The sequence below is a fragment of the Malaya genurostris genome, chromosome 3 (genome assembly GCF_030247185.1).
Source record: "Malaya genurostris strain Urasoe2022 chromosome 3, Malgen_1.1, whole genome shotgun sequence".
Classification (NCBI taxonomy): Eukaryota; Metazoa; Arthropoda; class Insecta; order Diptera; family Culicidae; genus Malaya; species Malaya genurostris.
In genome coordinates, this window is record NC_080572.1 from 298,712,036 (window position 1) to 298,737,192 (window position 25,157).

The window sequence follows — 25,157 nt, forward strand, 5'->3', positions numbered from 1 at the left end:
ACGACAGCTATTTTTCTATCACCTACAGAAGCCCAGGAAGCTATTACCGAACCAAACCAGACCATTAACAATGTGCTCCAAGATGTGGGTAGTGTGGACACTTTATCAGGTAATTCATCTTCCGCTGGCGATACAGGCGTAATTGTCGCTAGTACTAGTCGGACCACCAATGTTGATCAACAGAAAAAAGGAGACAGGTGGGAGATTTACAGCCCAGTAATGTTAAAAAGACCTAACAGCAGCGCTTTGAATACGAGGCGTAAAACGCCATCAACAGTTGAAGTGGAGCTTAAAAAGAAGTTATTAGAACGTCACCAGGAAATGATGGAAGAGGTCCACCGGTACGAAGTTCAGAAACGTAAAGTGGAGCTTGAGGCCGCACACATTTCCCTTCAAAGTAATAAAATGAAATTACAATCTCAACAGCTTCGGTACCAGCAGATGCGCGAAAAGCATTCTCTGCGAATGAAGCTATTGAAATATACTTATGAGAATAACACGGGAAATTAAATTGGTGTTTCTAGTTCGGACAGTGATTGAATTATCTCAAATGTCGCTTTTTTTGTTTTATTTTTTTTCGTTTTTGTGAAAAATATGAAGATAACATTCTTAAATTAGTTTTATTTTATTATGTGACTGACTGACAACGATTTTTCACAACTGTGAAAAATAATTTTGAACTAAATAATCTCGAACGCAACCAATTGTGCTCCTTTCTACGTTTGCATTACCAGGAACGGCAATGGCAACTAGCATTTCTTCGAATCCTTCAATTTCTGTCGGAGGCTCCTCTTCCTTGACATCAATAGCAATATTATGCAACACTGCACAAGCTACAATAACGAGTTGAACAGTTGATATTTTAAAACGCATTCCTAGAGCCAGTACTGGAAATCGTCGCTTCATAACTCCATATGAACGCTCCACAACATTCCGGGTTCGGATTTGGCTTTCATTGTAGAGAGTTTCAAATGGCGTTTTGCATCTAAGAAAAGGTGTGGCTAAATAGTTAGTATTACGATAACCAGAATCTCCTACGATTAAATAGTGTCCGAAATCTCCCCATTCAAGCTGCATCTTTAATAATGAACTGTTGAAAATATGTTGGTCGTGAGATGCACCAAGCCATCTAGCGACTATGTTCAAAACTTTTAAGTTCGCCGAACTAACTGTTTGTACATTGAGTGAGAACCATGATTTTCTATTTCTATAATTTTCGGCTTGATTGTCTCCAGGTGATTGTATTTTAATGTGTGTACAATCAATTGCACCAATAGTTCGCGGAAATCTTGCAATGGCATAGAAATCACGACTTGCAGTATGTAGCTCATCTTGCGTTTTCGGCATCATTATAAAGCGTTGGCGTAGCTTAGCTAACGCAAGAGAAACACGTCGTATAATACGGCATACAGATGAAATACAAACGCCGGCAAAGTCTGCAATAGCAATCTGCATTGATCCTAATGCATAAAATCGAAGAGCGATCATTAGTTGCACAAACGGACAGATGTGTCGTGATCTATAACAACCAAACAGTACCTTTATAAAATATGCATTCTAGTATTCAAAATTGCAAACCTTGTTTCATCGACATCTAAATCAGGCCGAATAATTTCTAGGACCATCAAAACAGTGCTTTTCTGAAGACGGAATCTCATGAAAAAATCCTGATCGTCCCAAGAACTGAATTGATGCGAATTTTCATTTTATATTGACGCCGTGCTGATTGCAGACCTCATCTTCAGTTTCGTCAACTTCTAAGAATCTCCAATTATAATGGTCCCAGACATGCTGACGTTGTGCATACATTATTACAATTATTTTCTCGCTCTCTTCTTAAGCCACTTCGAAAACTGAAGTGAAGAAAATCAAATATTCAAATTTGCTGCTTATAACTCGCTTAACGCTTTTAAGCGAACCCAGACCACCGTTTAAATTAAACATTGCTTATCCTAAGCGACCATTTGGTTAAACTATGTTTAGTTGCTAAGTGAAGGTGAAGAAAACGGAAAAATGGTAAACCAGATTTAAAATTTAGATTAACCTAGTTTAAAAATTAAGGGCGGGTGAAGAAATCGGCCCTAAAACATTTAAAAAGGTCCTTCCATGGTTCGCTATAGGCGATTATAAGCCAATATATTTGGTTTCTTCTAGTTGTTGTATGATAAGTGCTGGAGGTGGAGTGTTCGTTACTTTAACTGATAATGGTTAGAGTGGCACAAATCAATCTCCAACATAAACGTACAGCAACTATGAATTTATCCAGACTTCTGCAAGAAGGTCGTGCTGGTGCTGGTGTCTACTGTCGTGAAATGAGGCTAGAGCAGTCTCATTCACTTGGTAGATACTGGTACTGTGTTCCAAGCAGAAATCTACGCGATTCTGTGTGGAGTAAAATCGGCACTTCAGCAGAGGATCTGTGGTAAACGAATTTATTTTTGTTCCGACAGTCAGGCAGCCTTAAAAGCACTCAGTTCGAATGACTCACGGTCGAATCTAGTGATCGCATGTCGAACTCAAATTGAAGACCTCAGCATTTCAAATGCTGTTTACTTCTTATGGGTACCCGGCCATTCTGGTATTACTGGAAATGAATGGGCTGATGAGTTGGCTAGAGCTGGTGCAACGAATGAATTCGTTGGTCCGGAACCAGCTTTACCACATTCAACTAGTTGGATGAAGCACAAGATTCGTTCTTGGGCTGCATCCAAACATGCCAGCTACTGGCGCAGCTTGCAAACTTGCGCTCAGACAAAAGCATTTCTACCAGATTTAAATCTGAAAATGTCAAAGTGTCTACTGCGTTTTTCCAAGCATCATTGCAGTATTCTGGTCAGAGCTCTGACTGGACATTGCAAACTCAATTATCACATGGCTACTATTCAACGTGCTGATTATTATTCGAATAGATGTTCAACTTTGGAAAATGCTCGGATAAATGCTGTTATAGGTTCAATAAATTTTGCAATAAATTCGAGTTGCCGCGTTGCTTTGGAAATTAAAGTTGAACGGTGTAGATTAAAGGTGAGTTTAGCATCCAAAAAAACGCCGAGATCATTGACAAATTCGACTCTATCAAGCGTTTGTCCATCAATTTGATAGTCAAATACTATTGGATTTATTTTACGATGAAAAGTTATAACTTGACATTTCACGGTACTGATTATTGAAAAGTTTCGTCGAAACCAGTCTACGAAAATACCTAGAAGCTCCTGAAGATGGACACAATCTTCAACAGCACGGACTGCCATGTATAGCTTCAAGTCATCAGCGTAAACCAATCTGCATGCGACACCAAGTAGTAAAGCTGCATCGTTGAAGAACAGCACAAACAGTAGTGGACCAAGGTAACGGCCCTGAGGAACACCCGATTTATTCGTGAACGGAGTAGAAGTACAAGAGCCAAGCTGCACACGTAGTACTCTGTCGTATAGACAAGAGCTCAACCATTTTACAAACGTTCTCGAAGCGCCTAATCGAGACAATTTTGCTATTAGTGTTCCATGATCTATTCGATCAAATGCAGCTTTTAGATCGGTGTAGAGTGCATCAACTGGTGACTTTTCTTCGATCCGCGTAATACATGTGAATGTCAAATCCAGTAGGTTCGTATTCACTGATCGTCCAGGCATAAAACCATGCTGATCGGGGGATATGTGTGTCTTCGTTTGAGATAATATGGAAGCGCTAACTACTAGCTCAAATAGTTTCGACGCTGCTGGCAAACTAGTTATACCACGATAGCTTCGAACATTCAGGCGATCGCCACTTTTAAAAACTGGAAACATAAAAAACTGTTTCCAGATTGTCGGGAATATACCATGCTCAAACGACTTATTAAAAATTGCACATAAAGGATCGGTCAGGACGTGGGCGCAACGGCTATAAACTACTGCTGGAATACCGTCAGGTCCCACAGAGTATGACTTTTTTAGCCTTTTTGCGGCGGTCACGATCATATCAGGAGTAATTGTAAATGTACTTATATCCACTAAACTGTCAGGAACATCCAGCGCGGCGGTCTCTGCCTGGCTGGCAGATGCGGTGCTATCAGCAAAGACAGAAGCGAAGAATCTAGCGAACAATTCACAAGAATCTGATGTACCCGTTGATTCTACCCCCTCAAGACGAACGTGTGGAGGAATTGATGAACATTTTCGTTTCGAATTGACGAAGCTCCAAAACTTTTTAAGATTCCGCCGTAGATCAAACTGGATGCGCATTACATAGGCTTGAAGTTTTGCTTAGTTACAGAAGAACGCTATCGACGGTGTTTTCGCTGTCAATGATTGGGCTCTCGTTTTATGATTTGTATTTGGTTGGATCAGCTCGGTGTGATTTACTACGAGCTGTTAAAACCGGGTGAAACCATCACATGACAAAGTCATCCTCCAACACGACAATGCTCGGACTCATGTCGCAAAAGTGGTCAAAAAGTACCTGGAAACGCTGAAATGGGAAGTCTTGCCCTATCCGCCGTATTCCCCAGATGTCGCCCCTTCTGACTTCGACCTATTCTGTTCGATGGCACACGGCCTGGTAGATCAACACTTTTCAATCCTTCGAAGAGTTGGAATAATGGATTGCTTCATGGATAGCGTCAAAAGAGGACTCCTTTTTTCGAGCCGGGTTCCGAAAATTGCCGGAAAGATGTGAGAAAGTTGTCGTTAGCGACGGACAATACTTTGAATAATACATTACTAATAAGCACTTTTTCGCAAATCCCGCGCATCGTTGAGTTTCCGGTAATTAGATCCATAGTTAGATATACATTCTAAACAATGTGAGAACAAAAAGGTAAAACTAATATTCAGATACGTATGACTCGAAATGCCGGAGGATCTTTACTCCAAATAAAATTGCTGGTGAAGGATGCATCCGAGGTGGTAACACTACTAACCGGTCCAACCAACAACTTAATTTCGAGAAAATTAAGCAAACATAAAAGAACTCGGCTTCGACGTCATTTTGAAATTGTGATAAATACCCATAACCCGACCATCTCTACTGTGCAGACTTTGATAAAGGCGAAAAGTGCGAAATGGGATCAGGAAAAACGTATCCATAATATTTTCTACAGTATTTACGTAATGTGAAATACAGACACTGGTTGAACAAAACTAGTCATTTTAACACAAACATCTTTGAAGTAGCCATTCTCGAGATTTTGTAACACGAAATTCAAAGAATACAAGTTTTCATTGATAGCGTCATTTTTTTAAGTCTTTGTAACCCAAAAAGTGTTTCCTGTTCAAGAAGAGTTGTCAAGGAAAGTTGTACGGAATCAATCGAACATTGTATTAAAAAAAACACTATAAAAGATAGTTCAATGCTGTTTCAAAACATATTAAATTAACACCAAAATTAATTATATATTGCGCATTTGCTACTTGACACCTGCGGGAAAATTATTTCCACAGTACGTAATACGGTTGCATAAGCTTTTTGAAATCACCCTAAAAATTTAGTTTGCCATCCGACATGTGGTTTTTTGTACTATTATTTAAGTGTGCGAATAAAAAAGTCCCTATCATAATTTTAAGCGCTGAAGTCTCAGAATTCACTGCATTCACGAAAAACGAGCGCATGTTAAAATTTTGCAAAACTTCTCCTTAAAATTTGTTACTAAAATCAGCATTTGACGTTAATTTGATTAGAATCTTTTGAAAAATGAAAAAAAAAATTTCACATTTGTCGCCTTGGAAATAAGTTTTCTTTAACATTCAGTAAAAAAAAACATCGATTTGATAGTAATAGAAGAATCTATAACGATTTTTATAGAAGGGAAACATATTTCGCTTGAGCGTGAAGGGGTTAAGTAAACAACTGAGCTCGAAGTTGACATGAGCGTCTGATGACAAGTATAACTGAAAGAAAGATTGCATCGCCTGCTTGGACCCAAGCTTTTCTCTTTTGTAGACAGTGTTGCTAACTGAACATAACAATTGATTCCCACAAAGATTCTCAGGCAGTTTTCGGACCAATCAAAACAAAGGCACGACTAGAACTTTCGATAAGGTTTTATTCGGTATAGAACGTGCTTCTTCCTGTCGGTTTTTGTCTAATTAAACAAAACAAAAATATCTATAAAAATTAAAATAAAATCAACTTGCTTATTATTGGATTCGTCTTATTCGAACTCAATTTCAATGGAAAATGTACAACTCGTGAAATGAAATGATATTGCATGAATATTAATGATGATGTAGCTCCTTTGATCACCGGACCTGTTTGTGATAATTTTAACTCTTAAAAGCAAAACAATACTACGCATATACGATGCTTGAAAACAACAGATTGCAATTTGCAACAGACGGACACTGCTTAAATACACGATATAGCAGTGCAACAGCTGTCGATTTTAATAAAAATGATGTTGACAGTTTCATTTTTTTTCCTGTACACACATATTGATGAACATTTTAGGAAAACAACTATTTACAAAAGTTTACAGAAGTGGGGAAAACAAACACACAACAAAAGTATCAACAAGGCCTGATCCAGTCCGGAAAAATTTCCAGTTTGGTTTTCGCCAGGAAAACGACAGATGGAAATTGCAGGGTTTTCAATCGGTTTGAATGTTAACAATGGATGGATGGATGGGAAGTGATAGAAGATCTAGGTAATACTGCTGTAACTATACAAGGTTTGAGTTTGAGTCAGACTGTGCGACAGCGGATTGGTGCGGCCAAGGAAAATGGAGAGGATGGCTAAGGAAAGCAAAATCATCTCTAGATTTCACACTCGAACTCTGAAATCCGTCGATTGAAGTAAACCATTCCTTGTTCCAGATCTTCGCTGAATCCGCTAACGTCCAGGTACTCGGAAGTGTTGGACGTGTCCGTCTCTTCCAACTGCCACTGGCACAGCGTCCTTGCCAGCGAGGTACGTGCCTCGGAAAAGCTAGGCCTCTGACGAGGATCCTTTCTCCAGGTGCGCTGCATCAGATCGTACATTTCCGGACGACAATCCGGTGGAATATCGGGCCGCACACCACTTGGAACGTTTCGAACCACCTCCCGACCGGATAGGTTTGGATACGGAGTGCAACCTGCAAAAGAATCAACATTAGTACTTTCGATACTGACAAAAAAGTTGGTCAGTTCTTCACCTAAAGTGGAAATCTCCCACAGTACGATACCAAACGCCCACACATCGGTTTCGCGGGAAAAGATGTGATACTGCAACGCTTCCGGAGCCATCCATCGAATCGGCAGAGCCGGCCGACTTTTGCTATCGTGTCCGCGGCCGTGTCCATGCCGGCCGAATCCCTCGTGACCGTGACTGTGATGTCGACCGATGCCGAACGAGCGGGCACTGAGATCGAACTTGAACCGCGATTCGCCGTGGTGGGGCCGCGGTACGCGGACGTGCGCCTGCGACGATTTGATCTTCTCCAGATCGATCGACATACCAAAATCGCAGATCTTGCAGATTCCGTTGTGGTCCAACAGCACGTTCCGGGCCGCCAAGTCTCGATGGACGATCTAAAGAAGCAGGAGTGGACGAAACAGTGATTGATTATTATTAAAATTTTGGTGATTAGACCCACTGGCTTCGCCCATAAGCTTAAGGACCGTTCGAAATCCTCCAATTATGACCTGATAGATAGATATGAGTGTCTACAGTAAGTCACTTGACTGTGACTTACTGTAGACTTAACTGCAGATTGGACTGGATTAGACTGAACTTGTATGAGGACTTGACTGTGGACTCGACTGTGGTCTTGACTGTGGAGTTGACTGTGGACATGACTGAGGGCTTGGCGGAAGGCTTGAATGAAAACTTTATTAGGGACTTGAAAGGGAACTTGACGGGAAACTCGACTGAGGATTTGACTGAGGACTTGACTTTGGACTTGACTGAGGACTTGACTGAGGACTTGACTGTGGACTTGACTGAGGACTTGACTGAGGACTTCATCGAAGACTTGACTGAGGGCTTGACTAAGGACTTGACTGAAGACTTGACTGAGGACTTGATTGCGGACATGACTGAGGACTTGACTGAAGACTTGACTGAGGACTTGTTTGCGGACTTGACTAAGGATTTGTTAGAGAATTTGAAAGAGGACTTCATTAAGCTCTTAACTGCGAACTAGACTGTGGACTTGACTGAGGGTTTGACTGAGGAATTTGCTTAGGACTTGATTGAGGACTTGACTGAGGACTTAAGTGAGGATTGGACTGTGGACTTCACCGAGGACTTGACTGAGGACATAACTGACGACTTGACTCACGACTTGACTGAAAACTTGACTGAGGACTTGACTGAGGACTTGACTGAAGACTTAACTGGATTTGACTAGACTTGACTGGACTTGACTGGACTTGACTGGACTTGACTGAGGACTTGACTGATGACTTTACTGAGGACTTGACTGAGGACTTGACTGAGGACTTGACTGAGGACTTGACTGAGGACTTGACTGAGGACTTGACTGAGGACTTGACTGAGGACTTAATTGCGGACTTGACTGAGGACATGACTGAGAACTTAATTGCGGACTTGACCGAGGACTTGACTGAGGACTTGCCTGAGGACTTGACTGAGGATTTGGAGGAGAATTTTAATGAGGCCTTCATTAAGGTCTTAACTGCGAACTAGACTGTGGACTTGACTGAGGGTTTGACTGAGGAATTTGCTTAGGACTTGATTGAGGACTTGACTGAGGACTTGAGTGAGGATTTGACTGTGGACTTCACCGAAGACTTGACTGAGAACATAACTGACGACTTGACTCACGACTTGACTGAAAACTTGACCGAGAACTTGACTGAAGACTTAACTGGATTTGACTAGACTTGACTGGACTTGACTGTACTTGACTGGACTTGACTGTACTTGACTGTACTTGACTGGACTTGACTGGACTTGACTGGACTTGACTGGACTTGACTGGACTTGACTGGACTTGACTGGACTTGACTGGACTTGACTGGACTTGACTGGACTTGACTGGACTTGACTGGACTTGACTGGACTTGACTGTACTTGACTGGACTTGACTGTACTTGACTGGACTTGATTGGACTGGACTGGACTTGACTGGACTTGACTGGACTTGACTGAGGACTTGACTGAGGACTTGACTGAGGACTTGACTGAGGACTTGATTGCGGACTTGACTAAGAACTTAATTGCGGACTTGACTGAGGACTTGACTGAGGACTTGCCTGAGGACTTGCCTGAGGACTTGACTGAGGATTTGGAGGAGAATTTTAATGAGGCCTTCATTAAGGTCTTAACTGCGAACTAGACTGTGGACTTGACTGAGGGTTTGACTGAGAAATTTGCTTAGGACTTGATTGAGGACTTGACTGAGGACTCGATTAATGACTTGGTCTCGGACTTGACTGTGGATTTGACAGGGCTTCAATTTCCACAAATTTTAGAATATTTTCGTGTGACGATCTCCATAATTGTAAAACAATTTTATCACAATTGGCGTTTTGCTAACTTGCAAATGGTGATAACTAAAATTCCTGGAACCTGTATTCAAACCTTCTTTTCCGCAATATACTCCATTCCCCGGGCGATGTCATGTGCAAAACCGGTAAGCCTCCTCGGCGAGAGCGGCATGATCGGTGGACGGTTCCCGTGGGCCGACGGTGCAAGTCCATTAACAGCACCGCGAGCTGCCCGCAGCAAAGACAACAAACGCCCTCGCATCGCATACTCCATAATCAGCAGTTGAGGGTCTAAAATAAATGAAAAATCAAACAATTATCACAATCAAAGCCCGCTAAACCACAAAAACCTACCCTGCTCTAAACAAGCTCCCAGCAGCGTAACCACATTCGGATGAGACCCAAGCTTCCGCATAATCTCCGCCTCGGTTTTCAGATCACCGTGTCCGTTGTCGCTTCGTTCCGTCTTGACGGCCACGATCCGGGTAGTACCGAAGTGACCGGCCAAATCATCGGCCTCCGCCTTCCAAACCTGGCCGAAGTTTCCTTCACCCAGGAGACTTTTGAAACGAAGATTCTTTCGATTGAAGTCCCGATCGGAAATGATCGACTCATCCGCCACGCTGGAAGTGTCGGACTGCTCTAGTCTCACCACGGGACTGATCGGTGGCTGTCCATCCGGGATGTACCGTTCCAGATCATGTGACACTTTGTTTTCCCGTTTGCAAACGGCCGCCTTAATCACGTACAGAATGATAATGACGATCGGCAGCATTCCCAGTCCGGCCAAGATGAATGTGGCCGTGTTCATTTTGCGCATCTCGATCACCACGTCACTGTTGTGCTGCAGTAGCACTCCCTCGAAAGCAATAGTCGGTTTTTTCGTGGCACCACGATTATCCCCAGATGCGGGAGATGGATATTCAATTATCGTGGGTACTCGCGATTGTGGGATTGGGTCTGCGGACGACTTCGGATTCAATTCGGAAACGTTGCGCGATTTTGGCGTTGGACGAATTTCGTCGGTCTGGTAGACTACTTCCGGGTATGTTTCCGTGTCCTGAAGGGTTGTGATCTCCACCGAAGTCGTGAAGGTGGTCGATGAGGAGCGGATGAGTGATCGCGACGTTGTGTGCGGAACCGGTGTCGTAGTGGAAGTTGTTGAAGTTGTGGTTTCAGTCGTGCTCGTAGTGCTGGAAGGTTCAGTCTTTGGGAATGTCGTGAACTCTGCCGAAGCCGGTTCAGCCGTGGATCTGGTTGTCACTGCAGGTACGTAGGTTTCAGTGCTGGGTTGAGTTACCTCGACTTCCGACTCCGACTGCGATATCCGTCTGATGGGTGTTGGCATCTCAGTCGTTGTCGAAGTGGGACTTGTCGACAGATTCTGAAAGATATGATTGATATCCGGAATGGATACCATATTCCTGTGGTTTTCCAACTCTTCCAAAATCGGTTGAGTGGTTTCGGGAAGGGATTCCGGTTCCGTTGTAACCGGAATTGCAACCGACTCCGCTGCCGGTTGATAGCTATTCGGATGGTACAAATCTTCCGGCGTGGCATCATCCGGGTAGTTTATGATAAGCTTAGAAATAGCGGCTTGTCCGGTAGGGCTGAATAACCCCGGTAGCTCATCATCCGGTTTGTGATTTGCAGGGATAGTTTGCGTGGTTGACACCGATGTTGTGGACGACGGCTCTGTAGTAGTTGTGGTGGAAGTCGTCGAACTCTGAGAAATTCTTTCAGTCCTGTTCAAAGAAGTGAAATTTGCGCTTCTTGAAAAGACTTGCTTGTGGTCAACCGTTCCCTCTGAAAGATTACTCAACGCGATCATTGAGTTGGTTAGTGAATCCGAATGAACGGAACTGTCCGCTAAACCGATAGACGCAGCGGTAGTTGTCGTGTGGACAGGAGTAACTCCGTACAAACCGTCCTTCGAGCGCCTCAAATAGTTATTGAAAGCCACTATATTTCGGGTCTGATACGCCAAGCGACTTTGCCAAAATTTGTTCTTTTCTGTGGAAGTTTTCGGGGCTGAAACCTCCAGAACTTCCAGTTCTGATTCATCCCTCAACTTGCTTAGACGAGTCCCCTTGGGATTGACCACCTGGTTCCGGGAGTCAACGTTTCTACTGGTAGGAATGAGCTTTTGACCGAAAAATTGATAGGGAACAAGCTCACTCTCGTCGATGGATCGCTCCGTGGACGTCGAAAAGATTTTACGATCTCGAGTTCGTTTCCCTCTTGGCTCATAATAGGAACCACGCGAAGGGAACTGCTTCGTCGACGTCAGTTTGGTACTTTCTTCGGTTTTGTTTTGATGCTGGATAACAAAGTTTCCACTTTCTTTGGCAAGCTTCACTTGCGACGGTGCGAGCTTCCCGCTCCGGGGATTCACGACGTACATCCCGTGGATGGACTCGTCCGTATCGAGAAATTCGTACGTCCGGGTTCCCGGCGGAATTATGAGATTCGATTCCGGTGTACTGCTGTCCTCTATCAGATTCACCGTCGGGACGCTATGCCGATGCAATTTTAGCGCTGACGCCGGAATGTATTCCTTCTGCCACCGATCCCGGGACAGGGCCGTCCGGCGAGCTTGTAGAACCGACATCAGCTTATTGTCACGGTTGCCGGAGCGGCGTTTTGTCGGCACGGCATTCACCGTGGTAGATTCTGAAAAGAAAAACAAAACATGAATACGTCGTTAAATTTTCAAACCGAACGTTTCTATTTAAATTCCAGTGTCAAACAGGGAAAATCGGAAATATGATTGTTTTTCTGGTTCTAAGACAACATTGTAACGGTAAGTCAATCGTCGATAGCCGCCCAAGTCAATCAACGCTGGAATGAGCATTCAAAAATTCTACTCACACACACCTGTGCTGCTACTGAGTGGAGTATTTTTCGTGTGATTTGTTTGCATGAGTGCGCAATTTCGCACTCCATCATCACCGCCACCGCCGCCGTCGGTTGTCACGTCGTGGCGATGAACGCTGTCAGTTCGAGCTACAGTCGGCGGCCAAGTATTTGTGTATTGTTAGGGGCCAATAATTAGATGCTATTTATTCGAGAGGTGCTAATAGTGGTGTTTGGCATAAATGGATTCCGAAGCCGACTTTGGAGTGTTATTTCTTTTCCTCTGCGACGAAGTTCTGTCATAGAAACCGCGTCAAGTGTATTGTGTTTTTTCGCTCGGGCCTGTGGTTGCTGCGATGGTTTTGGGCTACCATTTCAAGAATGCTGCTGTCCATCACAAATAAGTAGGCTGTACCGAACACGTTTTATGATTGAGAGTAATTATGTTTTGACATACTCCTCACATACACTGTATTTTGCCAATTTGCCGCACGCGTGTCGTTTGGTAACCCTCTTAAATGTAGCGCCTTTAATTTTACCCATGGAAAATCAGTTATGGAAAAAAATGCTAGAGGTTCTTATCTGGTTCGGCAGTTAATGTGAGTATTTCAGGGATTGAAATCTTTACGAGAAAAATGAAAGTGCATATATTTTGTACATTCAGAGAATGCCTCAAAGCAAGTCGTAAATAAAATCTAATATATATTTTTACAATGGAATTATCTTCCTAAATTAACTTGACATAGACATATTCATATGTTTTCAATAATACTACTAAGAGATTCCTCAAAAAAAACCTTTTCTATGAATCTTGAATAAAAACAGAAAAGTTTGTTTGACCATTCGCTAGCATAACCATTTCAATTTTTAATACTTTTGATCCAAGTTAATAAGAATTTTTCGTTTTTTTTTACATTTTCATTCTCAATGACGGTTTTATATTTTAAACACACCACATCCTGGTGTTCTGAAACTGGAAGTCAAACCCGAACAAAGGTCAAAAGTAGTCTATTTTTATACACGAAGATCCTTTTGTTTGAGTCCTGTGACCTGTGATATTCTATTCAAAATGATTTTCGTCGGTTCTGGATTGTTTGTGCATTAATTAGTATAACCATCAGAATGAAATACGAGAAAGAGAAGAGAGTTCCACTATTGTTTGCTTTCTTCATTTATAATTGGAACAAACTTTTGCTCGCATTGTGGCGCTCCTGGTGGACGGATTTGGAAGTTCTTGGCGCCCACGTGTCGGGAATTTTGTCAGCTTAACGTATGATTTTTGATATTGCGCAAATCGACGGTACTTTGTAAACAATCAACATAGAAACCGAAAGAAAGGAAAAAATTGTGCACAGTTATTTGGAAAATCCATTGTGGTCTACATCTAGACTAGCTAAACAGCTGAAATTGACCAGAAATACCGTATGGCGCGTTATCAAACGGTATAAGGAAACATTGACGACAATTTGGAAGCCTCAAACCAATCGTCTGAGTGGAACTGTCGACCGGAAACTCCGTGGTAAGATTTTGAAGACGATTAAGAGGAATCCTAATCTGTCGGACCGTGATTTGGTCAGAAAATTCGGTGCTGCCCATAGTACCGTGAGGAAAACTCGACTCCGGGAAGGAATTAAGTCGTATCGAGCTAGCAAACAGCCAAATCGGACCATAAAACAGAATAGTGTGGTCAAAATTTGTGTGCGGAATCTATATGACCAGGGTCTTACCAAGTTCGACGGGTGTCTTCTGATGTACGATGAAACCTATATCAAGGCTGACTTCGGGCAAATCCCAGGTCAAAAGTTTTACTTGGTAATGGCTCGGGGGGATCTTCCAGCCAAATTTAAATTTGTTTTTGCCACCAATTTTCCAAGAAAATTTATGATTTGGCAGGGCATTTGCAGCTGTGGCAAAAAAACGAAAGTTTTCGTTACAAATAAGACAATGACATCGGAACTATACCAAAAAGAGTGTCTCCAAAAACGGATTTTGCCGTTCATTCGATCCCACGACCATCCCGTAAAGTTTTGGCCAGATTTGGCAAGCTGTCATTAAAGCAAAGTCGTTCAAGGATGGTATGCAGAGAAACGGGTCCAGTTTGTTCCGAAAAACCTTAACCCACCAAACTACCCCCAGTTTCGCCCTGTTGGGAGACCTGGTGGAATAAGATAGCTAAAACGATGGACGAAGAAGGTGTGCGCCTCCTAATGAGCCGTGTTACAGGAAAAATTCGATAATTCCTTCGAAACCGTGACGAATAATTTTATTCGTATTTTTTCTTAAAAGTATGAAGAAAACGCTACATTTGTATAAAAAAAGATCTTGAATTCAATAATAAATAACTGAAATACAGGCAATTGTCTTTGTTCTAGTTCTATCAGAAGCAAGCTTTACTTAACCCTTATGCACTCGAATGGGTACCCGGGTACCTTTTCGAATTTCAAAATAAGAAATTTCTGAGTTAGGTTTAAACTAAGATTCTGCAATTCGGTCAATTCCAAGAACTAGTTGGACCATAACTTCTCATGCTTTGACTTTTCATTTTACAGTAAGGGGGGTCGAATGGGGGGGCTCAAATTTTTTTTATTACGTAAACACCCGAATGGGTACCCGGGTACCCACAAATAAAAATGCTTGTAACTAAGGCAAATTCCATCCGATTTGAATTTTTTCAGTACGGGTAAATTCAGAAATTTATCCACTTTTCGATGGCCGTGTATATTGCTGTAGTAGGTTCTTCTGGTTCCCGTTAATCCGGATTTCCGTAGAATGTTCCGACACTTGTGTTTTCCACCATAAATGTCATTTACTAATTTGAAACTTTTCCAAACCAGCTATTTGAGAAAGGCCGTACCAAAATGAACCTTTTGTAGAAAAATGACGTCATCTAAAGGGTAGTTGGCCTATTCTGGACTTACTCTCATAGAACGAAAAAAAGGAAATATAAATGAGAACGAAACTGTTTGGGAAGTAACTTCGTGATGTTTCGAAATGTTTGTTGCCAGAATTAAAAATTGTATTGCGTGCTCCTCGCAATAGGCCTGAAGTACATAATAATTTTCAAACTGAAGATAAGAAAGTGAAGTATATAAGGGAACATACATAAAGTACGTCACGCGTTTAGGGGGGAGAGGTTTCAAAAATACGTGACAATACATGGTGAAAAGATTGAGAAATGCTCGACAAAGGGGGAAAGGAGTGGTAGAAAAATTCAAAATTTTATGTTACGTACATAACGGATGCCCCCTGAAATATATAAACATAACAACTCAGCATAGCACTTGATTTCATATAGCAATTCTTAGATAAGATTACAAAAATACGTGAAATCCGTGTATAAATGCCTCGATGTCGGAACTCATTTAGGATATCCGGGTTCCTGGGAACCAGGAGCACCATGTCCATCTTTATGGGTACCAATCCCAAAGAGCTTAAGTTCCTGAATCCAACAGTGCTAAAATTACTTCAATCGGTTGAAAAATGCTCAACTTACAGCGATTTAAAAAAATGGGTACCCGGGTTAAAGGTGTTTTTTTTTTCGAGTGCACAACGGTTAAACGGCACAAGAAAACTACCTAATTTAGAGTATTTTCTATGCAATTTTGGGGTTCCGTTCAGTAGTCCAATTTGAAGTTAAAGGTTAATTTTGAAAAATTTATCAAAAAAGGCGGGTGGGACTGGATTGAACAAAAAATACGAATAAAATGGACGGTTCTGGACCTGGAATTCTAGATCCGAATTTTTTAGCCAAATGCTAGAGTTGAATTCTGAAACTCAATTTTGACGCAAGAATCTGGATCTGGATTGTTGGACTGATCACTGAACCTGTGTTCTAGAGCTGAATTTTCTAGCTGAATTGAAAACTTGGACTCTGGTTAGACATTGAATTCTGGAGCTGAATCTAGCACTGAACTCTGGACCTGGATAATGTTTGTAGTCCAGAATTCAATCATTACAGTTCATTTAAATTAGGATCCAGACTTCTGCTTCTAGAATCTAGATTAGAGAAAATCTTCAGTTTCTGAATGCATTATTCTGAACGGGAAACTGAATTTCAGATATGAATTTCGCAAATAAAAAACAAAATCTGGTCTTGGATTCTGAAACTGAATTTCAGAACTGGAATTAAATTATGGTCCTGGAGAATGAATAAAGCATCAAACTTTATAATCATATTATAACCAATTAAGAAAATCATAAATTTAAAGCAGTAATGTAGTGGAATGTGGAGTGGAATGAACTAAATCGATCAAAAAGCAAAAATTAGTGAAATTAAATGGAAACTTTTTTTTCTTTTTGATTGATTTAAGAAAAAAATCTATTTCGAGTTCTCTGTGGTTATCTCATACTAGTGAAAATTCTATTCCAAATTTCTGATCATATCTCCGATCAGGACCGGTGAAACATGTTAAACCCAGGTGGGTAATTTTTCATACTGCGGAGAACGACCCACTATTTCGAAGCATTTCTCTATTCTAATGGAAATGATATTTATCCCTAAAAAGTGCAGTCGTTTTTTTTTTTAAATAAAATGTTGATTCTATAAAACTTTTCATGAAACGCGTCAATTAGAAGTTTGAAGAGTCTTCGGTACTAAGTTTAAAAACATAATTTCGCATCTAAGGTTTAACCTGGTTTCAAAATCACTGCCAATATTTGTTTTCAGTTCAAAGTACCAACCTTCAAAGAACATTTAACATCAATAGCACCACGAACACTGAATCTATCGACATATAAGTGACGTTACTAATTCATTTATGTAAAATGGAAATAACGAATTCCGTGTCCGTGTGTTGCTAAAACATTGCTTTTTAAAGGGAAAAAACGTGTAAGCCCAGCTATAGCTTGAGAAGTGTTTTTCCCACTAGGATCCATTAAAATGAAGGTTTGTGGTATTCTGATTTTGAACGTGGCTAAATGAAGCAGTCAACCGGAAAAAAGTAAGCAAGTTTTGATAATCGTGATGTATGAACGCAAAATCAAAGTTCGTGAGATTAGATATGCTGAAATCGTTAGCAGATGAACTGGAAGTTCTTTTACGATCTTGTACGAAATTCTGAGCATATAAAAATCGTCACCAAACGGATCTCGAACACGGCCGCTCATAATCAACAACAGTCTGCCGCAATAAAATGGAATGCGTTGGTATGAAACAGTGGACGAAACATGGATCCACTATTTTTATCCGGAGTCATACCAGCATTCAGACTGGGAAAGCCATCTGAAAACGTAACAGGTAGCTGGAACAATCATGGCATAAGTTTTTTAGATGTTCGAGGTATAATTAACAATGATATTCTTAGAAGCGAACACACACATTGAAACGCAGAAATTTAATGGAAACCGTGAACTTGTATGTATTTGTTAGAAGACACCATGCCAAAGATTTTCGTTACTAACTGAAGTTTCGATCTCCAATTATTTGAAATATGATTTTATAGATATAGATTAATCTACTCTAATCGAAGTGTAGAAATATTTTTAGTGCAGTTCGCGTCATGATAAGGTAAATTAATTAAAAATGATTGAGATATAGATATTCAAAACATGAACACTGTTTGTACGGTTCTCAGTATTTTGAATTTGCACACCGGTATAGAACACAAAAACGTTGTCATCCGCCGGATTCTCTCGATCTTCGCCCCTGTCCACCATCTTTATTGGAACTAACAAGATCTTTTTTTTGTCACGAACTTTTTCATTCTTCTTTCCTTCGTCTCTTCACCATCTCGATGGCAACTAATTAGATCTCTGTCGTATTTAGACATGCTGTTCCCACCTCCCCTTTTTACCTCGTTTTTCGCAATATTTACTTCTCTTTCATTCTCTTCCGTAACATCACCATCACCGACAACGGAAGACCGCTCCAGTCGATGACCAGGCTGCGGGCCACGCCATCTGGAAGACTCTTATGCTTTATTCAATTCACCGGCCACTGCTGATCGCCACCTGAAAGTTGAATTTTTGAGAATCCGCGACCCCGATACGACATTACCTAATGATACTATTCTAGTTTTAAGTTAGTCGTTAATTAAGATTAGAAAATACCCTTGGCATCTAAGAGCTTAAGCAGTGTGCCTTAAAATTATATTATATTATTGAGTAAAAAAAACGTAGTCCTACGTCAAAAGATTTTGAGTGATTTTCTTCATGTGAAGATATAGAAGGTGAGATGTGACAAGGTTCATTTCATCATGCAGAAATCTTTTAGTAACTTAACTTTCACTTTTTACAAGAGGAGTCGACCTTAAACATCTGCCGCAAAATTCCGATAAAGGTCTTCTACTATTTACTATTCCGGCAAAGCTACCAAAAGTTGTTACTTTTTACTTGCCACTGCATTCTTCTTTTGCGGGTTCGGAATGTAAAGAGTAAAAAACCTTTATCGGTATTTTCCGGTATCTCAAAGACTCGAGTGAATCGCATTGATGGAATGCTTAAGCTCGGCTCCTTTGCTGGAAGGGAAAAGTTAAGCTACTAAAAGATTTCTGCCTGCTCAAATAAACCCTTGGCACGTCTCACCTTTCTGTGGTATATCTTCACATCCTTGCTCTACCTTAAGAACTAGCATTCTATAATTTTGATTTTATTTATTATTCCGTATTACAATAAAATATTCTTATTATTATGAATAATGCTAATGTTTCCATTGTGTTTTGTTCGAAATTTCAGGTGGGTAATTACCCACCCTTGGAATTTTCGGGTGGGTAGTTCTACCCACCGAACCCACCTCTTTCACCGGCCTTGTCTCCGATGCCGTGGAGGAAAAATTATGTTGATATGTTAAATAAAACAAGAGATACTCAGGATCGAAAACTTAGCTCACTCACCCATGTGATAAATTTTGAAAAGGCGCCCCATAGTAAAGTAAGACGTATTCACGTCAATAATTTATCCGGTCTTAAGAAAATGCTTTTTTTTTTGTTTTTCTCGTATAGAAAAGCTAGGCAATCACTGTGAAAACCGACTTTCGAAGCGAGACCCTAAGGACCGAATGTCACATACCATTAGTTTCAGTTCGTCGAGTACGCAAAATGTCTGTGTGTCGATTTATCGGAGATGAGTGGAACGATTTGGTCCCATAGGTTGCTATTGAATTTGACCCGAATCGGACTTCCGGTTCAGGAGTAACGGAGTAAAATGTTCAAAAAAATTAAGCAAAAGTGCACTCGATTTTCTCAGAGACCGCTCATCCAATTTTCACAAGCTTAGGGTCCAATGGAAATTTGTTTTACGTTTCGTCTTTGACTCATCAGTGCGTAGCAGTTTACGTTGTACTGCTATCGCGGCGATCTGGCAGCTCAACATAAACCGCTAGGTAGACGTAAAGTTAATGTTTTCTGCAAAACACTTTTGCTATAACACAGATGTGTATTGTCTAAACTGACGTCTCGGACGAAACATTTGTGCATTAACTTTACGTCAACCTAACTTTTTTTTTACTTCTTTACCCCCAAAAATTTCATTTTTTTGAGCGTGTTTTTATAACACGGAATAATCAAGCCAAATACATTCACATAGTGGTATAATTCTTCAATTAGGTAAGTACGGTTAGTTGTTGACCAAACACGTTAGTTTTGGGAATACCGGATCATCGTTCCTGGTTTCGGAAAGATCGGGAATGTGTTCGTGTGTTCCAAACCGGAAAACACTCAAATTTCTCAGAAACGGCCAGACCGAACTTCACAAACTCAGATTTAAATGAAACGTATTATGTTTTCATAAGTTGACGTAGAATTACATTCAGATCTGCAGTGTTGGGAAATTCATGCTCAGAAAAAGTTCATTTTACTATCACTCGTGAAAAAATCAGTTTAAGAGAATTTATTAAAAAAAATTCAGCGACTGAAAAAATCACTTCCGTTATTTTCATTCATGAAACAAGCATCCAAAACTCTCTGAACCTCGAAGTTCACAAGTGATTTTTTGTGCCAGCGAAACTTGGCGACGAGTTTTCACCCACAGCAATATCGCTAAAGAGATAATCGAAAGGGAGAAGTGCCTCCGATGATATTTCGATGCTGAATTTCCTTTACGCTTCAGTTCGACACCGAAGTTATTCATGCAAGATTTAATTATTAAATTTTCATCAATTAAAAAAAAGTTTGTTGAATAAATTCGCAACAGAACCGCTACTAAGAAATAAAAACTGGGTTATTTTCGATGCATGTAGTGTCGTCGATATGAACAACAGTATTTTTTCCACATTCCAAACAGTAACTATAGCGACCAAAAGCCGCTTTAATTCCAGCTGGTTGGTTACACTGCACTATTTAGATTCAACCGAATTAAACGCTATTCAGCATGAATTTGATTCATAGAAGTAACAGGAGCGCAGCATTGTCAGCATGTCTCGAACACACAGCAGGCGCAGCATTTGAATTGGCGTAGCGATAGCCTGCGCTCCTGTTGCTTTTGACTATAATATTCAAGCTAAATTGATATTTTTCAATCAGCTGTTATGGATTTGTGATTGTTTTTTATCAACGTTTTATTATCATTATTACTATTATCAATCACATCACTTGCTGCTTTTGTTATCGATATTACTCCACCACCACGGTATTGCCGAATAAATTTAGAATACATCATCACTATTGATACACTATTCAACCACCCTACGCGTACTGAACATTTTCGGAAAGGTTCAGGTTTTGTTCATCGCCGATTTTATTCATCATGTATTCTGCAAAAGTTTCAGATACAACGGCAATGAAAATTCAATTCCCCAAAAATCATCTGTTCAAGAATCATATCAGATATATATTTAATGTGCAAACTTTTTCCTCAAATATCATGGAGCAGAATTTTCGGTAGTGAACTTTTCACGACTGTTATTTTGCCATGTGAAATCAGTTTCAGTGAGAATCGCGGTGGTAAAAAAGGCGGATGGGTAATGTCACAGACATAACTGGAGGACGTGAATACGAATAAAACTGACATGTTTCTTTCTCACTTCCGGATAAAGATAATCATTCGTATTAGATTGTGTATATTTTGCAACTTTCATTGCTTCGCTTCCAGAAATTTAACGATGCATCTATACTACAGTACGACTAATTGACGGCAAACATATTCTACCATACAATTAAATAACACGGAACAAAAACAGTTTTGTAGATTTAGATACTCAGTAGAAATAAACTTCAAATTCTTTTGGAAATACTTTAGTGGTTCTAAAAAACCGCTTTGCGTAATTTGTCCAATATTTAGAACTGTTAAAATTCAAGAACTAATATAGATCTGGGGCACGCTCCGAATTCAGCTACAAATCTAGATCAAAAACTCAGGTCATATATCTAGTTCTAGAAGTAAGGAACTGAAGTTATTTTTAGAATTTTCTGAATTGCATTATAGAACTAAATTCTAAGCTTGAATTCCAAGTCTTAATATAGGAACTGAATTCAGTTCCAGCATCTAGTTCCAGTAATCTTGTTCACAATTCACTGTTCCAACATGTATGTTCTGAATTCTGGAAATGAATGCTGAAACTGAATTGATTAATTAAATTCTGAAACTTAGTTTAGGAATTAAACTCTGATTTTGAATTCATTTTTTGAATGAAGGTTCGGTGTTCAGACCTAATATTTAGTTTCAGAATCTAAAATTCATATCCTGAATTTTGTTTATTAATTCTGACGATAAAATCCTAAATCATATCTCTGGATTGATTCGAATCCCTGAATAAGGAACTAAGTTTCAAAATCCAGATATGATTCATAGTTAAAATTCTGAACCTGTAATCTGGAACTAAATTTTGAAATAGAAGTATGAAACTAAATTTGGAATATAAAAATTAACTTCAGAATTTAGGTGGACCAGAATTTAGGTTTACCACCCCATTATTAATGATGTTGGTGAAAGAATTTAAACACGATATTCAGTTCCGTCTGACTTACTAGAAAGAAAATAACAATCCTCGGTCAAGATTTACCTATTACACTCAGCCAGTAGAACATCGGAACTGATATGTGCCTGACTGCCTCAAAACCGTCGTCCTGGTGCGAAAAAGGCAAGCAAACGTGATGAGTTTTCCTCATTGTTTCCAAAAGTTTGCGAAAACATAGTTTTTGAATTATGTATGGTTATTTTACACTGTTGAAAATTCATGCACAAATTCCTGATTATATTTCTGATAGCATGGAGAAAAAATTATGTTGTTACGTTAAGCATAACAAGAGATATTCACGATCAAAAACTTATCACTCTCCCAGAGGGTAAATTTTGCAAAGGTGTCGCATAGTAAAGTAAGTCGTATTCACGACAAAAGCAGTGCTGAACGTTTCTGCAGTGAGTTCTCTGATCGATGATTTTTTGTCTAAAAATAACTTGTGAAAAATTTTAGTCGCGATTTTCGAAATCTTGATTTTTTCTCAACACTACAGATTTGTCTTCCGGTCCCGGAAATACATTTATAGATTATGCTAGTTACTGGCCAAACGAACCGATTTCAGCTATACCGGGATCCCAGTTCCCGGTTCACCGCTTCCGGTTCGGGAAGTATCGGAAAAAGAGATCGAAAACACAAAAACAGAACTCTTAAACGATAATGGAGTAACGAAAACTGTTAATTGAGCCATGATAAATGTTTTTGTTACGCCTATTGTACGTGAAAATGGTTTGCATGGCTACTGGTTTGAACAGGACGGTGCAACATGCCATACAGCTTGACCTGCAATCGATTTGTTACGACTATTGTTCACAGGACGAGTCATTTCGTGCCACCAGACTTTTTGTGAGGCTATTTGAAAGCCAAGATATACGCGGATAGAACCAACTCAAACTCAACTCAAAGACAACATACGACGTGAAATCGCCGCCATATCGACCGCAAACTTCGGCCTAAACGATGGAAAACGCCTAAAAAAGGGTACATTTTGTACTCAAGACACACTCTACTCGGGCTACCAGTCCTAGTAGGTAGCATAGAATTAATAAAATCACAAAAGGCGAAATATTCAGCTGTGATAAGGCACAATAATATTGTTATAAAACACAATGTAAAGATGTCCAAACGAACGACCGGAAATAGCTTCGTCAATGCTATTAAACATACGAAACGCCTCATCCGAGCTTTGTTTTCTTGTTTTTTTTTTATTTTCAAACATAGGAAATGAAATTTCTATTGTTTATCCACCTAGTGGTGTGGTAATGCCTTTTTCTCATCATTCAAACAGTCTCATTAAAACATATCTCGGTTGATTTTTCAGAAGACCGTAAGAGCAAGTGACAGTTTCTCTTTTTTCACTCCCTCTTTCGATTATTGTGATGTGATTAAAAAAGATTTTCTTGGATTTCACAGTTCAGTTTGAAAGTCGAAAGTTTCGGCCATCATTCTATGCAAAGATTTAAGTGATAAACGTGTAAACCGCTTGGTAATTAATAGAAGAGAAAGTGAACAAAGAGAAACTGTCACTTGCTCTTACGGCCTTCTGAAAAATCAACCGAGATATTTTATATTAGGATAATATTGACAGCAAAAGAGACAAAACAAAATCTCAAATAAGCGGCTGGCGGCAAAGCAGAATGGCGAGCATAGACTTGTGACGCGGTGTGTGTTTGTTTTTCAAGTGAATGCTGTGGTGGTCAAGTAAAGTGAAGCATGTTTGGTTCTTCTAGTAAATTGTGCTGTCTCTTCATGTGTTTTCATATGCAGGGTAGTTTAAATGGTAAAATAATTTCCCCGGTTTGGAGCTAACTACGGATTCGAGTCCCGTCTCTGCGGTAGCATTTTCCCGTTAGATAATGATCAAATTTAAAACTAGTTCATGGCGACTCTTAACAAGACTGAAACAAATCGTTATAAGGATAATGTTGAACACAAAGTCAGGCTGATTTTTTCATTAAGATTGTATCGGTGAAACCACAAAAGCTTTCGTCAAATATCCAACAATATTGTAGTAACCAAAAGAATCAACAATAAAACATTTAAGGCTTAATCATTGATTACTTTCTGCAAAAATGTTGCGGATGAAAATCAGCGACTTGTCAGGTACGTCATTTATACCATTATATCTCCGGAACCGAACCGCCAATTGATCTAAGAACTTGATTCATAACCCAACAGTAACTTCCAAACGATCCTGAATTTGTTGAAATCGGCATAGCAATCTCCGAGAAAATTGTGCGGAGAGAAAACTCTTTTGTAAAAGACATTGTTCGATCTCGTCGAGCTGAGTCGAATGGTTAATAACACTATAGGTGGTTTGAGAAAAAACGATCAAAATTCGAGTTTAAGCAATTATATTAGAGAAAGTCGAACTGCTCAGAACCGTAATTTTCTATTCATAACGTGATGAGCATTAACTCAATTCGAAAGGAATGAATGGCGTAAATCTCTACTCTTTGCTGCTATGATTTCTGTTTTACCCTTGATGCATCCCAAACCGTTTGTATTTGTTGAAGTGCTGCTTAATTCGATTGAACCGTGTCGCAAACTGATACTGCATATGTTAAATTTAAAACAGGAAATTCGCCATTTAGACGAAAGCCGTTTCGCCGAATGACAATGTCTCGACATTATTTGTAATCAATCAATAAATTTTGTTGAGAGTGTGAAGAACGTGATCAAAACTTTTCGAATACTCCAACCTTATAAATTGACAAAAATGATGGATCAAGAACTCTAGAGGAAAGCTGTAATATTTGTTTAAGGAGTGTATCGAAACTAAGCTATCCACAAATTTTTCTTTCAAACTATGATAAAAAACAATATTTAATTCAAACTGAAAATTGATCCTTTATTGTACGAAGTTAAACTTGAGCATAATGAAAACCGGATGAATTTTAAGTTATTTGATCGAATGCTCTTCATCAAATTCCGGACAAATGTTGCATCGCATTTTTTGGACGCTTGAGCCCAATTTTTCACGAACTCCTGTATGTTCCCAG

At 39.9% G+C, this 25,157-nt stretch overlaps 2 protein-coding genes across 4 annotated transcripts in view; both read right to left on the bottom strand.

Annotated features, from left to right (window-relative positions):
* Positions 1 to 654: 654 nt before the first annotated feature.
* Positions 655 to 1,739, bottom strand: LOC131434393 (putative nuclease HARBI1). Its single transcript, XM_058601061.1, has 3 exons — positions 1,735 to 1,739; positions 1,579 to 1,683; positions 655 to 1,519 (listed from the first exon to the last, which is right to left on the bottom strand). The coding sequence occupies exons 1-3, from the start codon at positions 1,737 to 1,739 to the stop codon at positions 655 to 657; spliced, it is 975 nt and encodes a 324-aa protein (XP_058457044.1).
* A 4,263-nt stretch (positions 1,740 to 6,002) lies between these two features.
* The window catches only part of LOC131439313 (mucin-5AC), a 309,210-nt gene continuing 290,055 nt past the window's right edge, over positions 6,003 to 25,157 (bottom strand). For all 3 annotated transcript variants that reach the window (XM_058610194.1, XM_058610193.1, XM_058610192.1), the window contains 4 exons: positions 9,765 to 12,083; positions 9,505 to 9,701; positions 7,112 to 7,487; positions 6,003 to 7,051 (listed from right to left, as the gene is read on the bottom strand). In XM_058610194.1, coding sequence (XP_058466177.1) covers positions 6,732 to 7,051; positions 7,112 to 7,487; positions 9,505 to 9,701; positions 9,765 to 12,083 — 3,212 coding nt within the window. In that variant the 3' untranslated portion in view covers positions 6,003 to 6,731. The remainder of the gene's footprint in view (positions 7,052 to 7,111; positions 7,488 to 9,504; positions 9,702 to 9,764; positions 12,084 to 25,157) is intronic.

What these genes read in the sequence shown, in the direction of transcription:
- LOC131434393 (XM_058601061.1), bottom strand. An exon ending in TTAGATGTCGATGAAACAAG is followed by an intron (nt 1,520 to 1,578) that starts GTTTGCAATTTT and finishes TGGTTGTTATAG; the next exon opens with ATCACGACACATCTGTCCGT.